Here is an 18,724-nt window from a genome sequence, read left to right as displayed (position 1 = left end):
CCAATTAGGAAGGAAGAAATTAAAGGGAGGAATAAAGGAAAGGAAAAAGCCCAGATGAAAGGTCCAGCGGAGAGTGAGTGACAAGGCCGGAGGATGGCAGCCGGCGGCGGAGGTGGGGAGGCGGCTGCGCTGCAAGCTGACAGGTGGGTCTCGGGCCTGGAAGGGGACGGGTGGGCGGGAGGCCCTCCAACCCCTGGGCAGCGCCGGCCGCCGCAGCGACGCCTCCCGAACCCGGGCCGCAGAGGAGGGGCGGGGAGCGCGCGGGGCGGGAGGCGGGAGGCGGGCGCGCGGGCTCCCACTCCGGCCTCGGCGCCACTCGCCCGCCGCGCTCCGGGCGTCCCTTCTGCCTCCGACGCGCCGCGGGTACCCCAGCCTCCGGCGCCTGGTACGGGGAGCTCCCCGCGCCTGCCGGAGGAGAGGAGCGAGGCCGAGCCGGGGCGGCCCCGGGGCACGATTAGTCACGGAGACGCGGGGACCAGACCTGAAGACGAGCGGCGGAGGGCGGCCCGGGCACTGACGCGAGTTGGGGCCACGGCTCCCGGCCGCCGGCGGTGCGATGAGCCTGCCAGCGGAGACGCCCTAGCCGGGTGCACGCGCCGGGCGAAGCGCGCAGGTGGGGCTGCGCTCTCCGCGGTGCGCCCCGCGCCGGGCCCCCGCCGGCCGGAGGATGGGCGCCGGCGCCCCGGGGCCGCACCCGCCGCTGCTGCCCCAGCGCCCGCCACGAGCCCCGCGTCCGGCCGGCGCCCTGTGCTCATGTACGTAGGCTGGGCGCCCGCCCCCGGGGGGTGAGGGTCCATGTTGGGTGTCCGCGCCCGGGGCGCCCTTCCGCCTCCCTGCTGCTCGGGAGCAGCCCCCTAACCCAAGCCCAAGTTTGTACATATGGGTGATCGCCCGGGCTGAAGTCCGCCGGGCCGGGGATGGGGGTGGGCAGAGGGCACGGACGACCCGAGCCTGCTTGAGGGGGGTGGGGATGAGGGGGAGGAAGCGAGGGGGAGGAAGCCACCCGGAGCCGCGCTGAACGGGGGGGGGGGGCGAGGGGAGTTGGAGGGCTTGGTGGAGAGAGGCTGGGTGGCCAGCATCCTGCGGCGTCTAGGGTTCCATCGGCCCCTTGGGGCGGCATAAAGTTTGGGAACCAGAGAGGCTTTCGGAGACAGGCAGAGTGAAGGGGGCTCGCCCCGCCCGGCGCCCGCCATCCCCGGCCTCCTCCACCGCACACCCTAGTGCTGCCGGGCCCCTCTGCTCCACCGCCACGACCCCTCCCGGGTCAAAGAAATTAGGCGACTGCGCGTTGCGGCCCACGCAGAGGTCTCTGGTCTGCGCCCCGAGTCGCTGAGCGGCTGCCGGGGTGCTGGTGGAGGAGCCCCAGCCTCCCAAAGCCCCGACCCGCACCGGGAACGGGGGTTGGGCTGGGGGACAGTCACGGACCTTCTGGGCAACCGGGCCTCGGGTGGTGGGCGGGGAAGGGGCGTCTGCGCCCCGCACTGGTGGCGTTTGCAAAGTTGTTAGGATGAGTCACCGGGTCCTGGGAGCTTTCTTACCCCCCTCACGCCCTTCTTCCCCAAACACCTTCGGGCAAGCGAGGAAGGGTTTCCCTCTTATTTTCCTGCACGGCCGTCAGCGCCCGCTCCACTGCGGAATTCTCCACCGAGTCGCCTTTAGGGAAGTGTGGCCGGGACCCGGAGAGGGCGCCGGGCTCCGGAGTTCTGTGGTTCCATCCGAGCCTTGCAGGGGGCGCGGGCCCCGCTAGCTGCATCCCTGCTGCTCCGCCACCCGCTAATCAAGAAGACACGGGGAACACTGCGGGCCGGTGTTTTTCTGGGACTCGCTTCCGTGTCCGTGTCCACAGTCTGGGATGTGTAGGACCCCGGGCCGTGCCCCGGCGCCGGGCATGCCGCCTCTGCCCTCGGGGTCCGGCGCGTCCATTTCGGGAGCCGCCGGGCCGGGCGCGCGCGGGCCTCGGGGCTCAGCTGTGCTGCTTTCTCTCCGCAGGGACGGCGGCTCCAGACTGGCGGCGGCGCGCCCCCGGGCTGTGAATGCGACTCGCCCCTCGACCTCGCTCCCCGCCCGCCCGGCCGCCGGGACGCGGTAGGGGTTGCCCAGCTCCACTGCGATGGCAGTTGGCGCGCTGTCCAGTTCCCTCCTGCTCACCTGCTGCCTGATGGTGGCTCTGTGCAGCCCGAGCATCCCGCTGGAGAAGCTGGCCCAGGCGCCCGAGCGGCCGGGCCAGGAGAAGCGCGAGCACGCGTCTCGGGACGGCCCGGGCCGGGTGAGCGAGCTCGGGCGCCCGGCGAGGGACGAGGGCGGCGGCGGCCGGGACTGGAAGGGCAAGGGCGGCCGCGGGCTGGCCGGCCGGGAGGCGTGGAGCAGGCAGAAACAGGCCTGGGCCGCCCAGGGCGGGGGCGCCGGGGCCGGGGACCTGCAGGGGCGGCCCCGCGGGGACACCCCGCACGAAGAGCCCCCGGCCGCCGCCGCCCAGGACGCGGCGGGCCCAGACCCAGAGCCCACGCCTGAGCTGCCGGAGGAGTACGCGTACCCGGACTACCGGGGGAAGGGCTGCGTGGACGAGAGCGGCTTCGTGTACGCGATCGGGGAGAAGTTCGCGCCGGGCCCCTCGGCCTGCCCATGCCTGTGCACCGAGGAGGGGCCGCTGTGCGCGCAGCCCGAGTGCCCGCGGCTGCACCCACGCTGCATCCACGTCGACACGAGCCAGTGCTGTCCGCAGTGCAAGGAGAGGAAGAATTACTGCGAGTTCCGGGGCAAGACCTACCAGACCCTGGAGGAATTCGTGGTAAGAGGCGAGCGCCCGGGCGACTTTGCCCGTCCCAGGAGAGGGTGAACCGGTTCTGAGTCCCCACTTTGGAGAAGAGGCGCTCTGTGGTTTTCAGAGGTGGGCGGCGCTGTGCCCACGTCCCCTCAGCACGACCCCTCTTTTTCAGTGCTGAAGTAATTTTTGAAAGCCGTGTGCCCAGTCCACGTGCATTCGCTCGGTCTTCACGATAAAAGGGTTTCCTTAGAGTGAAGCCCGTGGCCCTAAGGCGAACAGCCCGAGCAAAATCACTGGCTGTACTTTTAACCTTAATTGGCTGCTCCTGAGTTAAAAGTGTTGCTGCTGAAATGCTCGCCCTGTTTTCAAACACAGGGTAATTTACCCTGCTGTTTGGGATGTGTTCTTGAGCTAATAGCTCATTAAGGGAGACTGTACATATAAATAAGCCGTTTCCCTAGATTATGTGCTGGGTATCAGGCAGATGTTCTAGAAATTAAAAGAAAAAAATGCTTGCTCAATAGATGCTAAAACAAAGTCGACAGCAAAAACAACAAGTCCAGGTTACGGTTAAAAATGGTTTTATTTTAGGTGAGTACTGGTAATAATATTAGTAGTGCTATTTCCTGAATGCCTAGTGTATGTTAGGCTCCAGGCTGCATTTCTCACCTGTATTAACTTAGTTAAACCTCAAACCACGCAGTAAAGTAGATTATTATCTACTATCTCCAGCTGATAAAGAAGAGGAAACTGAGACACAGAATATTTTTAAAAGGTGTCGAAGGCAACACAGCTGTTAAGAAGCAGATTCAAGCACGCTTTTGCCCCCTACACTCTTATTTGAACCAAAAGCCCAGCCCCACAGGGGCACTGGTGTGGATGGAGATGCCATCCAGTGCTTGTGCTGGCCGGGGGGGTGAACTGCCCCGAAAGCCCTGCTTCTTCAGTACCGAGCCTGGGAGACAACTGCACGGCTGCTCAGTCATTCCAGTCCCCCATGGTCGGCTCAGTCCAACTGGACTTGGCCAGTTGACTTGGCATGCCAGAGGTTTCCCGGGCAGCAGAGGGCATCCTGGCACCTCCAGCCCCCAAAGCTGAACAAGGAGGCAGGTGCGAAGGAATCCTTCAGGGTGCCCAGACCATAGCCTCTGAGATCTGGAAGTTGAGAATGTGCCCAGGATGTGACAGTGTGTAGTGAGTTTTAGGAATGAATTCCTGAGTGTTGTAGAACTATTTATATAAAGCCGAGAAGGACAGATCTATAGGTAATGTACAAAGTGTGGAGATGCTGGGATTTGGTCAGAAAAGATGAGTTTCCATTCTGGTTTTGCCACTAATGGGCTGCATGATGGGAACAAAGCACATCTCCCCGCTGGCTTTCTTTTTCCTCATCTGTAAGGTAAGGGCCCGAAATTCCTTAAGGCTCCTTGGAGTTCTAACAACCTGACACCCAGGGTTTATCTCCAGGCAAACCTGTTTAAGACAGTTCTTGGCTTCAGCCCTTTGGAGAGACAGACAACCTTGATGAGAACCTGCTAGGAACCAGGCCCTGGCCATACTACAGAAGTGAGTCTGGAACCCTGCCCTCAGAATGCTCCTGGAGGACTGGGGAGCTGGGCAGATGCCTCCCCAGATGTTCTGGGGTGCAGCCCGGAAGTGCATAAGTAATGCTGGCCATGGGAGCTGGTGGAGCCCAGAGGAGGGGCCTTCCGTGTTGGCCTGGGACGGGGCTGTAGCCAAACGATTCTCTGGAGTTTTAGATTCATAGGAAAACCTAAGTGTTACAAGATCAAAGACGAGGGATTCGTTTTTAATTAATACCATTTATTGTTTGCACTGTGTGTAGTTCCATAGTCATTTCTTATAGGTGTCCATGAGGTAGGATGAGGAACTACTAGCATTTTGATCTCAAAAGCCCAAACGCATCCCAGAGCAGCCACCACAGGTAGAAGGAAGAATTCGAACTTCTGTTCTGTTATTCATTGCTAAGTCCTGGATGCCATGAAGCTGCCCGTGTGTATGGGGGTGGGAGATCGTTTTTTTGTTTGTTTGTTTTGTTTTTTTAACATCTTTATTGGAGTATAATTGCTTTACCGTGGTGTGTTAGTTTCTGCTTTATAACAAAGTGAATCAGCTATACGTATACATATATCCCCATATCTCTTCCCTCTTGCGTCTCCCTCCCTCCCACCCTCGCTACCCCACCCCTCTAGGTGGTCACAAAGCACAGAGCTGATCTCCCTGTGCTGTGCGCTGCTTCCCACTAGCTATCAGTTTTACATTTGGTAGTGTGTGTATGTCCATGCCTTGTATTGTATTCCTGTTTTCAAAAATTGGTGCATAAGTAGAATGTGTTTCCCACTCTGAGATGGGAGATGATAGCAACTAAAGGTAGATTGGAAAGATTATAATCTCAGTAAGAATTAAAATACCAAAAAAGCTATTTTTAGAGTATTAAGCGCATCTTTCATCTTCAAGTGATCCTTTGTTCTTAACTTTCATCCAGTCATTACCCGATGCTAGGATGACACTGTGCACAGCTGCTATAAAATTTTCATTATATTCCTGCTCCTATGATAAGTACAACTGCATAACGATTGCGTTGTATATATCATGCTTGTTCATTCTGTTAGTATCAGGAACACTCATAAGGCATTTCCCTAACTTAGTGTGGCTTTGTGCAAGTTTCATTCCATGAACAAACGAGGGTGCGGTGCTTTCTGGGAGTGTTGGGAGGATAAGCATAGAGGGGTATAGGGTCAGCTGTGAGTCCAGCGGTTTGCGGGGCACAACTGCTCTTGTGGCTGCTCTGGGTCCTCCAGGCTTCCAGGAGACCCATCAAGGCCTGCAGTTTGCACAGCACACAGTACATGGACGACAGGAAAGGAACGCATTTTACATCTGAAGCGCTTTGCGCTTCTCTGAAAACAATGTAATTCAGTGGCGGTTGAGGTGCCAGAGGGTCATGTCTGGGGCGCTCCCGATCACGGCCAGGTCAGGGGGGGTGAAAGGCAGGCCGGTTCTGGGCCTCTTTCCTTGGGAGGCACGCAGGCGCTTTCTGTTCTCTGCTTTCCGAGAGAGAGTCGGTTACTGAGGGAGGCTGGGAGCTCGTGGTGGGTGCCTGAGAAGGTGGAACCCCGGATCCTTGTGCCTGTGATGCTATTGCGCACATGTTCCGGACAGAGCGTGTCTCTTCCCTGCCCTCTCTTGCTCCTCTGTCCTGGGTATGTGTCTGCAGTCCCTGTGCCCGGTGCACAGTGAGGCCAAACAAACCGAAACGTCAGAGTTCGGAGCCGAGAAAGGTTTATTTACCACGGGGCCACGCCAGGAGAATGGCTGACTCATGCTCCAAAGACCCAGTGGGTTTCAGGGAAGAAGGTTTTATAGGCAAAACCTGTGGGGCGGGATTCAGGGTGTGTAACCCTACTCTGATTGGTTGATGGTGAGGTCACAGGGCGGTGCTCCAGGGATCTGTGCTCAGCCTGAAGTCACCATCCTCCACCGGGATGGGGGCCTTAGTTCCTGCAGAAGAGCTCAGGGATATGGATCAGATATCTGTGCCCATCCCTCAGGAGGAACTGGGACCCTCCCACATCCTGCCCCTGTTTCCTTCTGCATTTCCTCACTCCCCTAATTAGTGACTATTTGAATCTGCCCTTTGGAACTCAGGGAAGGTCTTGGAGGCAGAAACCTTTTTCCTACAAACAAGAAATAGAAAGCACAGAAAGGCTTTTGTACTTGGGAGGGCCCCACAGGGTCCTGCTGGGTTTCACTCTCTGCCCAGTTTTCTCTGTACTTCAGTCCTGTCTTTCCCCTTCTCACCAAGGCTCTTTACCCCATTCAAATTCCCATTCCTTACAGCCTGGTTGATCTCAGGCAGATGTCAGCAGAAGACCTTCAGTGAAATACCGTTAAGCTGCTAATAACAATTAGAGTAATACCCTCATCCCTCCAGGGATGTTTGCAGTTTAGTTTGTATATTCAAATAAAAACATAGTTACCAGTAGAATGTCCTCTACTGCCTCTGAAATTATACCAAGCGTCCTGTTCTTACACCAGCAGGCCTCCAACTTTGAGTAAGGAAGCTGGTCTATTCGTTTATAATTTTTATACACGAATGCTATTTCACGTGCTCTCTTGCTTCCTGGGGCATGCCATTTGTATAACAAAGTACCACAGACCCGGTGGCTTAAACAATAGAAACTTATAGCTTCACAGCCCTGGAGGCTGGAAGTCTGAGATCAAGGGGTGGGCAGGGCTGATTCCTCCTGAGTCCTCTCTCCTTGGCATGTAGAGGACCGCCTTCTCCCTGTGTCCTCACATGGTCGGCCCTCTGTGCATGTCTGTGTCCTGATCTCCTCTTCCTATAAGGACACCACTCATATTGGATTAGGGCCAACACATATGACCTATTTTACCTTAATTACCTCTGTAAAGACCTTGTCTCTAAATACAGTCACGTTCTGAGGTATTGGGTTTAGGACTGCAACATCTGAGTTTGAGAGGGGACACAATGCAGCCTGTAACATAGGGTCAGTGACCAGAGTTGACCTCGTAGGCCTGGGTCCAAGGAGGTGTAGGGAATGCAGTGGGGCAAGGATGCATCAGCAAGTATGACTGGAAGAAAGGATTAGTAGAGAAGGCACAGAGTGATGGGTAATACACGGGATGCCTTATAAACGTAATTAAGCCACCCACCCAGATTTTGCTGATTTAGTGTCTATTCCATTCTGAGCTCCACTTCAGGAATGACTGTGCTACTTACTTATGTCAGTGGGTCCTTGTGGCATACGTATAAGGGCCTCACTTTTAAATTTGCCCCTGAGAGCTACCATACATGCCAGCAGCAAGTCAAATTTGAAATTCATTCGTTAAAACACGATTCCATTTTGAGCAACAAAAGAACTTGTTCCCCTCCTGGGAATCCTGATTTCAGGGGAACTGTGAAGACAGAAACAGGGTCTGCAAGCTTGTTTCCGTGTTTTGTAGAACCTAACAGAATGCATGCGACTCCCCGAGATACAGGAGAACTGAAATTTCACTTTGCTTTCGGTTGGGATGGTATCAGTTCTGTGTGTCCACGCTGGTTACCGTATCCGATCGGGAGGTCTGACTGGCAATTGTATTAAGTCTTAGAAGAAAAAGAGAAAATGAATTATTGATACGTGTTGCTTGCTGGGCTGTGCAAAGCATGGGGACCGTTGGACAGAAGATCAGTGAACGAGGTAGTCACAGGTGAGATGACCCGGGACCACTGAGTCACAAGCCTCTCCCGGGGCCTCAGCAGCCGACTTGTTGCAAAATCTCCTTTCTCGGAGTTTATTAATGAAAAACAACTTACATGAAATTTGGAATCAAAAGCTCCATCTCAATAGATCTCTACTGCAATTATGAGCAAGTGCCAATAAAGAGAAAGACACGATTCTCCATATTTTTCAGTCTAATCGTATTTATATTCTTTTGACTGATGTTACTTAGACCAAAACAACACCATTATTATTTTCCTTTGCCGAGGAACATGAACGAAGTTGTGTAAAGTCGACGTTCTTTCCTGTAAGTCAGTGTCATGTCGCGCTATTGCTGCTACTGAATTTGTTTTGGCTTCTAGGAAGACTTGGCAAATTCTGGACTTCTTAGTTTCTGCCCTTCTGTGCAATGCCATTTAAATGTTAACTTTTGTTTTCTTAAAGAAAGGAGAGTACCTATGGTTTCCCTAGACCTTTCAGATGTGTCCCTAACTCCGGTAGGGGAAACCTAACGCGAATGACTGCGCTTTTACATGCTCCGTGCGGTACTTTATTTGTGTGTATGAGACAAGTGCTATAAAAGTTCCCACAGGACATTTGGTCCTATCCAAAACTTCCATAAAGCCTCTGGTCCATAAGATATTCCATCTCTGCCAAAAGGTCCTTGATATTTGCAAGACCATTTTGTCCGGTCCAAAACTTACATAAGATGTTTGGTCCATAGCAGAAGGTCTTTGTAGCAACATGGATGGATCTAGAGATGATCATACTAAGTGAGGTAAAGCAGGCGGAGAAAGACAAACGTCATATTATATTGCTTATATGTGGGATCCAAAAAGAGATACAGATGAACTTTTTACAAACGAGAAATAGACTCACAGACATAGAAAACAAATTTATGCTTACCAAAGGGGAAAGCAGGGGGAGAGATAAATTAAGAATTTGAGATTAACACACACACACCACTATATATAAAATAGATAATCAACAACCACCTACTGTGTAGCACAGGGAACTCTATTCATATCTTGTAAAAACTGTAATGGAAAAGAATCTGAAAAATTATATATACTAATATAATATAATACTGAAACACTTTGCCGTACACCAGAAACTAACACAGCATTGTAAGTCAACTATACGTAATAAAAAAAGAAGAAAGGTCCTTGATATTTGGTCTTGTCCAAAGCCATTTGGCATGGACTCTTTGGATAGGACCGAATTTCAAGGACCTTTGGGTGTGGACCAAATGTCTTATGGAAGTTTTAGACAGGACAAATATCTGCTAACCTAAATATTTAGTCTTTTATGTTGGGAAGAAGGAAACCAACATTCATCCATTGCTTATATGTTTTATATGTTGGGTGGGGGCAGGGTTTACACAATAGACTGATGAGCTGGTGGTATTTTTTTTTTTAAAGGAGAGAAAACTAAGGTTCAAAACAGTTAAGTAACTTGACTGAAGTCATCAAGCTCGTGATGGGGGAGCCAGGATTTGAGTCCTGGTCTGTTGGACACTTCCTTCCAACTCTGCCTCTTTACCTTCCTGATCCCGTGGGGATGGAGGGGCATTTTGTGTGTGGCTGGGACTGCACAGAGTCCTTACCCTCTGAAGACGTGAGCTTGTGTTCTGGTTCATCCCTGTGCCCATGGGCAATACTCAGAACCTCCTTATTAGCTGGCGGGAAAACGTGGAGAGGATGCTGTCTCTCACATTATAAGAAGGAAATGAGAGATATGAGAACCTGCAGAGCTCTGCACAAACAGCAGAACAAAAGCCTGCTGCACTTGCGGCCTGGGGAGTTGTGCATCTCAGGGGCGGTCCTGCCCCAGCATGGCGCTTGGTCACCAGCAAGATGGCCTCTGAATTTCCTCACCATCAGAGAGTGACTCTAGGGCGCTGTGTGTGCCCAGAAGTGTTTCCTTCTCAGATCTGATAAGTCCCAACAGAAAGCTCATGCTTACATTTATTTATTAAAAAATACTTTTTTGAATAAATATTTGCAGGCATTGGGCTACATCCTGGATATACAGTGACAAACCGTCAGGTCCCTCCGATCAAGGGGCAGTGACCCTATAGAGAGTGATGTGCCCAGAGGTTGGCCAGGTGGGGTCGCGGTCTGCAGGGTAGGCAGGTGGAGGCCCCTCACCTAGATCTCAGTGCTGTTAACGCTTTGTGTTGAAATGACAGAGGAAGAAGGATCCTGGGGCAGCTTTCTAGGGAAAAGACCAGAGCCTGTTTCCGATAGCGTAGTTGTGAGATTGAGTAAAGGATACGGTTTTCCGCTCAAGTCTGCACCCCCTGTAGCCGTCCTTCATGGCACGGTTCTGATTATGTAGCCGGAAATCCTTCTTGCTGCTTATCTGTTCCAAGGCTGAGATCCTGCCAGCTGGATCTCACTTCTCCTTCTATTTCTGTCGGGCACTGGGGTGCGTCCAGGACAGAGGGTGCCTTTCGAATGGATGCAGAAAAGGATGATGTCAGGCATCTGCCCGTGGCCCTGTGAGCTCTCTGGGAAGCCCTAGGCCTGTGGAAATGCATAGCAATGGAAAACTAAGATGCCGTGTGGCCTGTGCATTTCCCCTCATGGCAGAAATGATTTTACCTGGGAATATGGAAGACTCATAGGCTGAAAACCCACTGTTTAGAAAACTCATGAAATCCTGGATCTCATACAATAAAACACATCTTCTCAAAAGCACAGCAGGAATGGCAAAAAAATAAGAGAAATTAGTCCATAGAGGTGGATGTATGAAACCAGAGAGGAAAGTCAGTCGTTCAGGGGAGGCCGTCCTAGGGTGTCCACTGATGCCCGGGGCCTGGACCCTTGGTACTCGAGGCCAGGCTGGGCCACGTCACAAGTCCAGGGCCCCAGGTAGGGAGAGTCAGATCAGGGTACCTCTCATAAAAGCAGACTCCCCGGAAGAGCCTGTCCTGCAAGAGGTCCGTGTAGACACACCCCCTGGATGGCCTCAGCACTGGGCAGAACTGGAGGCTTCCCTCTCAGCAGTTGCACATGCCCTGCTGTGGATGTGGAGCTCCTAGTCATGCTTCCCTGAGGGCTCTGGATAATCCATGTGGAATATTTTTATTTAAAGTGGTCCCAGGCTGGCAGGGCCCACAGGTACCTGACAAAGGCAAACACTCTCCGGCCACAGAGAATCCCCCCAAATAAGGTTCCAAGGAATGTGATGTCAAAATAACAATTCCACACAAGAGGAAAGAGCGTCAGAAACCAGAGTCAGCCGAGACAGACGCAGCCAGATCAGACCCAGGTGTTGGGATACAAACGAGAATATTTTTTTATGCACAGAGAAATAAATGCGGGAATCAAGTGGAGGGGTAAACCACATCAGTACATACCAAGTGCTTGCCAGCTTTGGAAAGGAATCGCATAGAGCCTGTATAAAGGAATGCTACAGTAATTGGAACTAATCTTCAAGGGGAGGATCTGACAGGATGATAGGTGCAGGTTGTGAGATAAGTTAGTGAATCTGGGGGTAGATTTGAAGAAGTTGCCCAGAATGAAACACAGGTGCACGGATGGAACATAGGAAGGAAATGTTTTGGTATATGGAGGATAGAGAAAGAAGGTCTAACATACATCCAGTTAGAATTTTGAAAGAAGTAGCAGAGAATGTGGAGAAGATGAAGTGATAGTGCCAGAGACTTTCTAGTTGAAAGACCCCTATTTCCTGATGCAGGAATCCCAGTGAATCTAAAAAAAGATATATGTATGTGTGTGTATATATATCACACACACATATATTAAGTATATATAAAATATTTATGTATATATATACATATATGTGTATATATATATATGTATGTATATGTATAAAACCACACCTAGTGAGAGTGCAGAACACCAGAGAGAAAGGAAACATTTTAAGAGGGACCACAGAGTCAAGACTTTATCTGCAAAATAACAGTAACTAGGCTGACCCCTGACATCTCGTCAAGAATAGAAAATTTCCGCCAGGATTTCCCTGGCAGTCCAGTGGTTAAGAGTCCATGCTCCCACTGCAGGGGCCATGGGTTCAGTCCCTGGTCAGGGAACTAAGATGCTGCAAACCACCTGGCACAGCCTAGAAAAAAGGAATAGAAAACCCAAAGCTGTAGAAGAACATCTTTAAAGAACAAAGAGAAAATAAGCATGAATTCAATGGATGTACCTGGCAAAACTGTCTTTCAGGAATGAGCCTGAACAAAAATATTTTTCAACAAAAATAGAGTGCGTACTACCAAGAAACCTTTACTGAAAGAAGTTCCAGATGCAATCTAAAGGCTGAAATCCAGGAAGCAAAACAGGATCCCAGAAGCAGAGGCACAGAGTTAAGAAAGAAGGGATCAAAACCCCTCCTTCATTAAATTGCAGATCACTAGTTCTCAACTGGGGTCCACGTTGTCCCCACGAGGGAGCCTTGGCCACATGTGGAGGCGTTTGTGGTTGTCATAACTGGGGTGGGCAGATGTTACTGACATCTGGTGGGCGGAGGCCAGACAGGCTGCTGGAATCCTACAGGGTCCAGACCAGCCCAACGACCAATATCAAGGGTGCTGGGGCTGAGAACCCCGACTGCCTATTACAAAAGCGGGGGCCTCCAGGGTGGTGACAGCTGAGCTGGTGGTGGGGCTGATGTTCCCGTGCCTTGCAGGGGTTGGTGTGTCCTGTACTGAATTTTGAGCTGTGCAATTTATCCTTAAACAGGAGATGCCATTAAATACACCTTTTAAATGTTCTTGGAAAAAGATGATCGCTGGGGAGCTGGTGCAGCTTGAGGCCAAATTCTGAAATAGGTGAACATTTTCAAAGGCTCCTTCTGTCGTCCAGGGCTACAGGTCACAGGTGGCACCAAGCTCCAGTAGGCCATGGCCAACTGTTCTGCCCTTCCTGGAAGAAAATTCAGACCACTTCTAAGTGATATGCCCCCTGCTCCCGAAGCGCCTCAGAAATAAATACTAACATACACCGTACCAGACAGGTCGGCCCTTCCATATCATGTCTTTGCTTTTGTCAGAGGTTGACATGCTACACTCGTTTATATCTATCTCCCTGGTCCAACTTTAAAAGGTTTCTTACTTACATTTTACTTTTAAATTTCATGCATTTTTTGAAAAAGTGTCTCAATATTTTCGTTTCAGAAGGCTTGAAACAAAATACGCAATTAGTTTCAAGCAAGCCAGGACTCATATTTATTCATTCCTGTTAAGGTGTCAGGAGCCGTAGCTCTGTCCCCGGTCACGCTCTCTCATTGTTGACAGTTATGTTCTGGGGGCACAGGGCCCTTGGCCAGTGGACGGCTGTCACCGTGGCACCTTTCTCCCCTGGGGCCGCAGTACAGGGAGTCCCCAGCTGGCCAGGAGGCTGGCAGTCCCTTCCCACGTGGAACAGGGCCCCCCTGAGCACCTTTGCCTCAATCGGCTGGTAGTTCAGCCATGTCACACTTGGCAGAAATGTCAGGGAGTGTGGGGTAGGAAAAGAAAGAATTCTGACAAGGCTGCTGCCTTTCCCTGGGCCTGTGAGGAACAAGGGACGCTGGTGGCCTGAGGGATAAACTGTGCTGGGATGTCAACCCCTCAGCTCAGGTCACCTCCTGCAGCAGAGTCCCCTCTGGCCTCCTGTGCCCTCCAGGGAGTCAGAGAAATAAGCTCATCTTGCTCTAGGGTGACAGGATGCAGCAGCTGACACAACTGAGTGCTCGGCTCTCAGGGGTGCCTCTGAGCTCAGAGACGGATCCCTTTCTTGTGAGTGAGCCCCACAGTCTCTTAAACCCCCGTGGAAAGGGACCTCATTAACTGGAGAAACTGCTGGGCTGGCCTGTTGTAATATCAGGATGCTTTGGAAGAGGCTCAGCTTCAAGGGGAAGTGCAGGGGCCAAAGTTGTGAGCTGAGGATGCCTGTGCCCCGTTCTCCCGCCCTGGTCCAGCACTTGCTGGGTGATTGGCAGCTGAGGCAGGCTGATGGGAGCCAGGCTCCGACCTCAGATGTTTCCGGGTGGCCACGTCCTAGTTGGCGATGGTGAGCCTTGTTCCTGGAGCTGGGTCAGCTGTCCTCTGGTTAGCACAATTTTGTGTGCCTGACGCACAGTGAGGCCACGCACTGGAACGTCGGAGTTTGGAGCAGAGAAAGGTTTATTGCAGGGCCATGCAAAGGAGACTGGTGGCTCATGCCGTAAAAAGCCCCCAGCTCCTCAAAGGGTTTCGGCAAAAGCCAGGTGAGGGAGTGGGGCAGGTAGTAGGGTATGTGATCAGCTCCTGCACAATTCTCAGATTAGCTGATGGCGAGGGAACAGGGCAGGGTCACAGGGGTTAATGTTATCAGTCCTTAGGCTCCAGGAGGCCTGGGGCTATGGGCTCATGGTCATCAAGTAGTTAACATCTTCCATTTGGTGAGGGTTTTAGCATCTGCAAAACAACTCAGGAAACGTGCATCAGATACTGTTATCTGAGTACTTCCGAGAGGCCCCATGGCAGAGGACATGGGGAGGGGTCTGTCCTGGGGACAGACAGACCCATTGGGTCCTGCTCAGTTACACTCTCGTCACCTTCACTGCTCCCTGCTTAGCGTTTAAACGATATTACTGCCATCTCAAATGAAGAATGATGAAAGGGAGCAGCATGGTTTTGTTTTCTGCGTGTGCGTGTGTGTCTGTGTGTGTGTGTGTGCGTGTGCGTGTCTATATTAGGAAGAGATACGCACATGGGTTTCAATGCATTAAGTGTTTTCCCCGTTTGCTGCAGTCTCCACCACTCCCTATTATGCACCTAGTTCACTGCCTCGTTTTCTTACATGACGAATCCCTGAAAGAATCTGAATTTGTGATCCCTGAGAGAACCAATCCCCACATCACACCACACACCCATCTTTTAAAAGCCTACTCTTGGAAAACAGTTAGTTTTAGTCATTTATATGTTAAAGGAAAACCATTTCCTTTTCATTGCTTCTTTCTGCTAAGGATAACTGATCCTTAATCTTTTATACTAATTCTAAAAAAAGGGTTTAGTGCTTCCCATGTTTTAAGAGGAGTTTGGCTTTAACAAAACTGCCCCCAGCCCCAGTCTGTAGGTGGTCACGCCCAGTTGGCATCACAGCCATTCTATTAAGGTCTTAATTTAGAAATCTGTGAATAGGCAAAGTATCTATTAGAGCTACTCCATCAAAATCTCACCATCACCCATGCTCCCAATTGGGAGGAGAGAGGCCGTACCTGACTGGGCCCAGGGTCCAGGGTAGCACTCCAAGCCTATCCGCCTGTGGCCCTGGGGTTACTCCGAGCCTTGCTGGCCCCTTCTCCTCCTCTCTGCACGGCTCTGTTTGCAGCAGGCCAGGACTGGGCGCCAGGGGCGGGTCCACCGTGGGCACACACCTGCCTCCACCACAGAAATGGGGGTGCACGTGCTGTCTTAGCTCAGGCTGCCAGAGCAAAATGCATGAGACTGGGTGCCTGAAACAACAGAAATTTACTTCTCCTGGTTCTGGAGGCTCAAAGTCCAAGATCAAGGTGTCTGCAGGGTCTGGTTCTGCTGAGGACCCGCCTCCTGGCTTGTACACCGCCGCCTACTCATCATGTCCTCACTGGGTGGGGAGAGGGCCCTCCTCCTCTCCTTACAAGGACACTAATCCCACCTGCCAGGGCCTCACCCTCGTGACCTTGGCCTCATCTAACGCTTATGACCTCCCAAAGGCTCCGCCTCCAGAGACCATTGCATTGGGGGTGAGGGCTTCACCATATGAATTTAGGGGAAGGCATTCAGTTTGTAACAGGAAGCCAGCAGGTTTTTGCTACATGTGATCGGACTGTGTGATCTGTTAGGTCAGCACCCTTCCAGGACATTCCCCAGGTCTTCAGCCCAGAAGAAGCACCCTGCTTCATTTTCATCTGTTTGCCACCAAGTGAAATACACCATGTAAACACTGCCTGCATCTTTCCCCTGTAAGTGAGTTCCTGCATGATCCGTATTTATCTGAGGGAACTATTCACAAGAGGATTTGAAAGACATTAAGGGGTCCTGCCTCAAGCTAAACTACAAAAGTCAGTCTTTGGTGCCTGAGAAGAAAGCGGTGCCTTGTCGGGTTGTCAGACTGTTGTTCTGTTCATCTGCTCTGTGTGTGTGTGTGTGTGTGTGTGTGTGTGTGTGTGTGTGTGTGTGTGTGTGTGTGGTGGAGTCCTATTCTTCCTGAGACTGGAAGCTGACAGCTCCTGGGGACAGTTCTTAATTAAGTCCCTTTGTGTGCAAATCCGTTCTCTGACAGCCAGTAGAAAGACAAAAAGAACAAAACAAAACCAGAATCTTCTCTGAAGACGCAGGAAGCAGCAGCTTGCGGTAGCTCCGTGGCCGTTGGCTTGTGCTGGAGGCTGGAAGGTGGCCGTGGACCAGGTTCATCAGGGGCTGCTATTCCCATGGGAGGGAAGATGGGGGGTGGGGACGGAGGGGCTGGAGCCCTCCCTGCTGGCCCTGATGTACGAGGGGAGCTCAGACAGCGGGCGGAGCCAGGGAGGCATGGGCTGCTGGGTGGGCACCTCTGTGTCTGGCCCGGACCCTGCTGCTTCCCAGGGTGGAGACAGAGCCTTGCTCTAGTTGAAGATATTTCAGGTCGAGGAAACTTGAGTAAGGTTGGGAAAGGACTTAGTTTGAGGTGACTGTTGAAAAGAAAGCTGGCACCTGCATAGCATCTTCCAGGCATCTTGCAGGGAGTCGGGAGGGTGGTCAGAGCAGGCAGGGTGGCCCAGCACATACTCATGAAGATGGTACGTGAGCAGAGCCCGGTGGCCTGACCAGACCCTGCGTTCCGGCCGCTGCCTTGCCTTGCTGTGTGGGTTTCTTGACAATTCACCCGACCCCTGGGTGTGTGTTCACCCCGTAAAAATGCAGAGTTGAAAAGCATTGCTCCTGCGTTTTCTTCCAGCTCCAAAATATCACAGCTCCGGGTTATCAGAAGCTAATGAGACCTGTGGTTTAAGTAGAAGGGGATTCCCCTTAAGTGCAGCGCACTTGACCCTGGGCACTTTTGGGAAGACACTAAGCAGCTGGAAGGACACTTTCGCCATCTGGTGACAAAAGTGTGACAGTGGCTTTGGGAGGATGCTTTTCATCCAGGGCCACGCCAAGGACTGCTTTCAGCGAAGGGCGATTTTCGCTCCTGCCTCTTGTTTCTTCTTTTGCTTTTTTTTCCTTTCTTTGTTTTTATTAGTTTCAGATATCATTTGATTTTATCACATTCAATTTTTGTTAAAATAAAATGAACATCATCCTATTAAAATGTAACGTCAGAAAAATAGAGAGAGGTTATTAAAGAAGTTACTATCCTTTTTGGGGAGAGAAGATATGCTTGAACAGAGGAATTCTTTTTTTTTTAAGAAGATTATCTGATTGCAAAACTTTAACTTAGATTGTTGTTTTGGAGGTAAAGAAAAAAATGAGATGATAAAACGATATAGTATCCAAACTCTAAAACACTTACTTTAGATTTTTATTTTGAGAACTATTGAAAAATTACTCCTGGAAAAAAAGATTAAATTTTGTATTTCTCTCTGTACACGGCAACTTGTTTCTTAATTGGAAGTTATCAGAATAATTATGCAACAGGGTCATAACGCGTAAACAAAACTCAAATGCACAAACACTGAGATCTTGTTCTTTAGCTTTAGAACAATTCTTCTAGTTCTGCTGATGGTGGGAAACGTTATGCTTTCCAGTTTAGATTTCTAAGTCTCTTTGGGGTAGGTTCTCAGCCCCAGAAGGGAACCGTGGAGCCGGCGAGGCCCCTCCTTGTCTCCATGGCGCCCCTCTCCACCCGCTCTATCCTCCCCAGCTGACTTATCCACATTCCAGTCTGATCCCTTTCCTCTCCCTCCCACTCCAAGAAACAGCTCTGCCTTTAAAAGCCATAACATGCACACAGCTCAGCTGCCATCTGCCATCGCCTGCTTTTCTGTTAGTTTCTCTTTTTATGTGTCAGCTCCCCAGCCAGACTGGGCACAGAGGTGAGCGACTTGGGTGTGTCTTTGTATCTCTCTGTGAGGATACAGGATTCTGTTCCGGTCATGAGCCTTATGGGATTGGTCAGTGGAGGGTGGAGGGCCTGGTGGTGGGGCTGAGAAGCCTGCTCTTGTATCGTTGCCCTAATCCCCAGCCTGCAGGGTGGGTGTGTCCACATCGTATATCTTCCACTTTTGGATTTGAAGTTTGTCCACTGGGTAAGTAAGAGAGTATGAGTCCTCAGCTACTCCTTATAAATGTGAGCGATATATAGGAAACACTGACACACAGAGTAGAATAGTTAGGAAAGATGTAATAGGCAGAGGGTGGTGTGACACCTGCTCCCCACGTGCAGGACTAGATTGCTCCAGAATCTCGAGGTTTTGCTTCCTGATCTCAGGCTGTGCACTTAGGGACCCTGTTTCTAGCCATGCCCTTTATGCACGTGTCAGATCCCTTCTGTGAAGCCTCTGCTTTCGTGTGTATATCGTCCTAGCATCTGTATCTTCTCTTCCACTTGTGGATTAAACGTGTAATCCACATCTTGATCCCTCATGATGGAAAGATTCCTCTTTCTTCCCTTTGCCTCCTGTGTGGGCATCTAATCCTCCAGCAGCTCCTTACCAGGTGGTGACAGCCCTTCCTGAAGCAAAGCTGTAGATTTCATTTTTTATGTTTCTCCTCATGTGCTGTGCAAGTTCATTTCAGCTCCTGTGTCTTTCAATGGTT

The 18,724-nt window shown here is 51.4% G+C and overlaps 1 protein-coding gene across 2 annotated transcripts in view; it reads left to right on the top strand.

Annotated features, from left to right (window-relative positions):
• Nucleotides 1-309: 309 nt before the first annotated feature.
• VWC2 (von Willebrand factor C domain containing 2) overlaps nucleotides 310-18,724 on the top strand; it is a 115,398-nt gene continuing 96,983 nt past the window's right edge. The window contains exons 1-2 of one of the 2 annotated variants that reach the window (XM_027124144.1): nucleotides 310-755; nucleotides 1,990-2,788. In XM_027124144.1, coding sequence (XP_026979945.1) covers nucleotides 2,111-2,788 — 678 coding nt within the window. In that variant the 5' untranslated portion in view covers nucleotides 310-755; nucleotides 1,990-2,110. Of the gene's footprint in view, nucleotides 756-1,036; nucleotides 2,789-18,724 lie in introns of those variants that run through there. The other variant, XM_027124145.1, reaches the window with a different exon arrangement.

Source organism: Aethalodelphis obliquidens, unplaced genomic scaffold (assembly GCF_003676395.1).
Source record: "Aethalodelphis obliquidens isolate GAN/ISIS:26980383/991018 unplaced genomic scaffold, ASM367639v1 scaffold27, whole genome shotgun sequence".
Classification (NCBI taxonomy): Eukaryota; Metazoa; Chordata; class Mammalia; order Artiodactyla; family Delphinidae; genus Aethalodelphis; species Aethalodelphis obliquidens.
The sequence above is the reverse complement of the archived record's forward strand: the minus strand, read 5'-3'. Positions and strand labels throughout refer to the sequence as shown.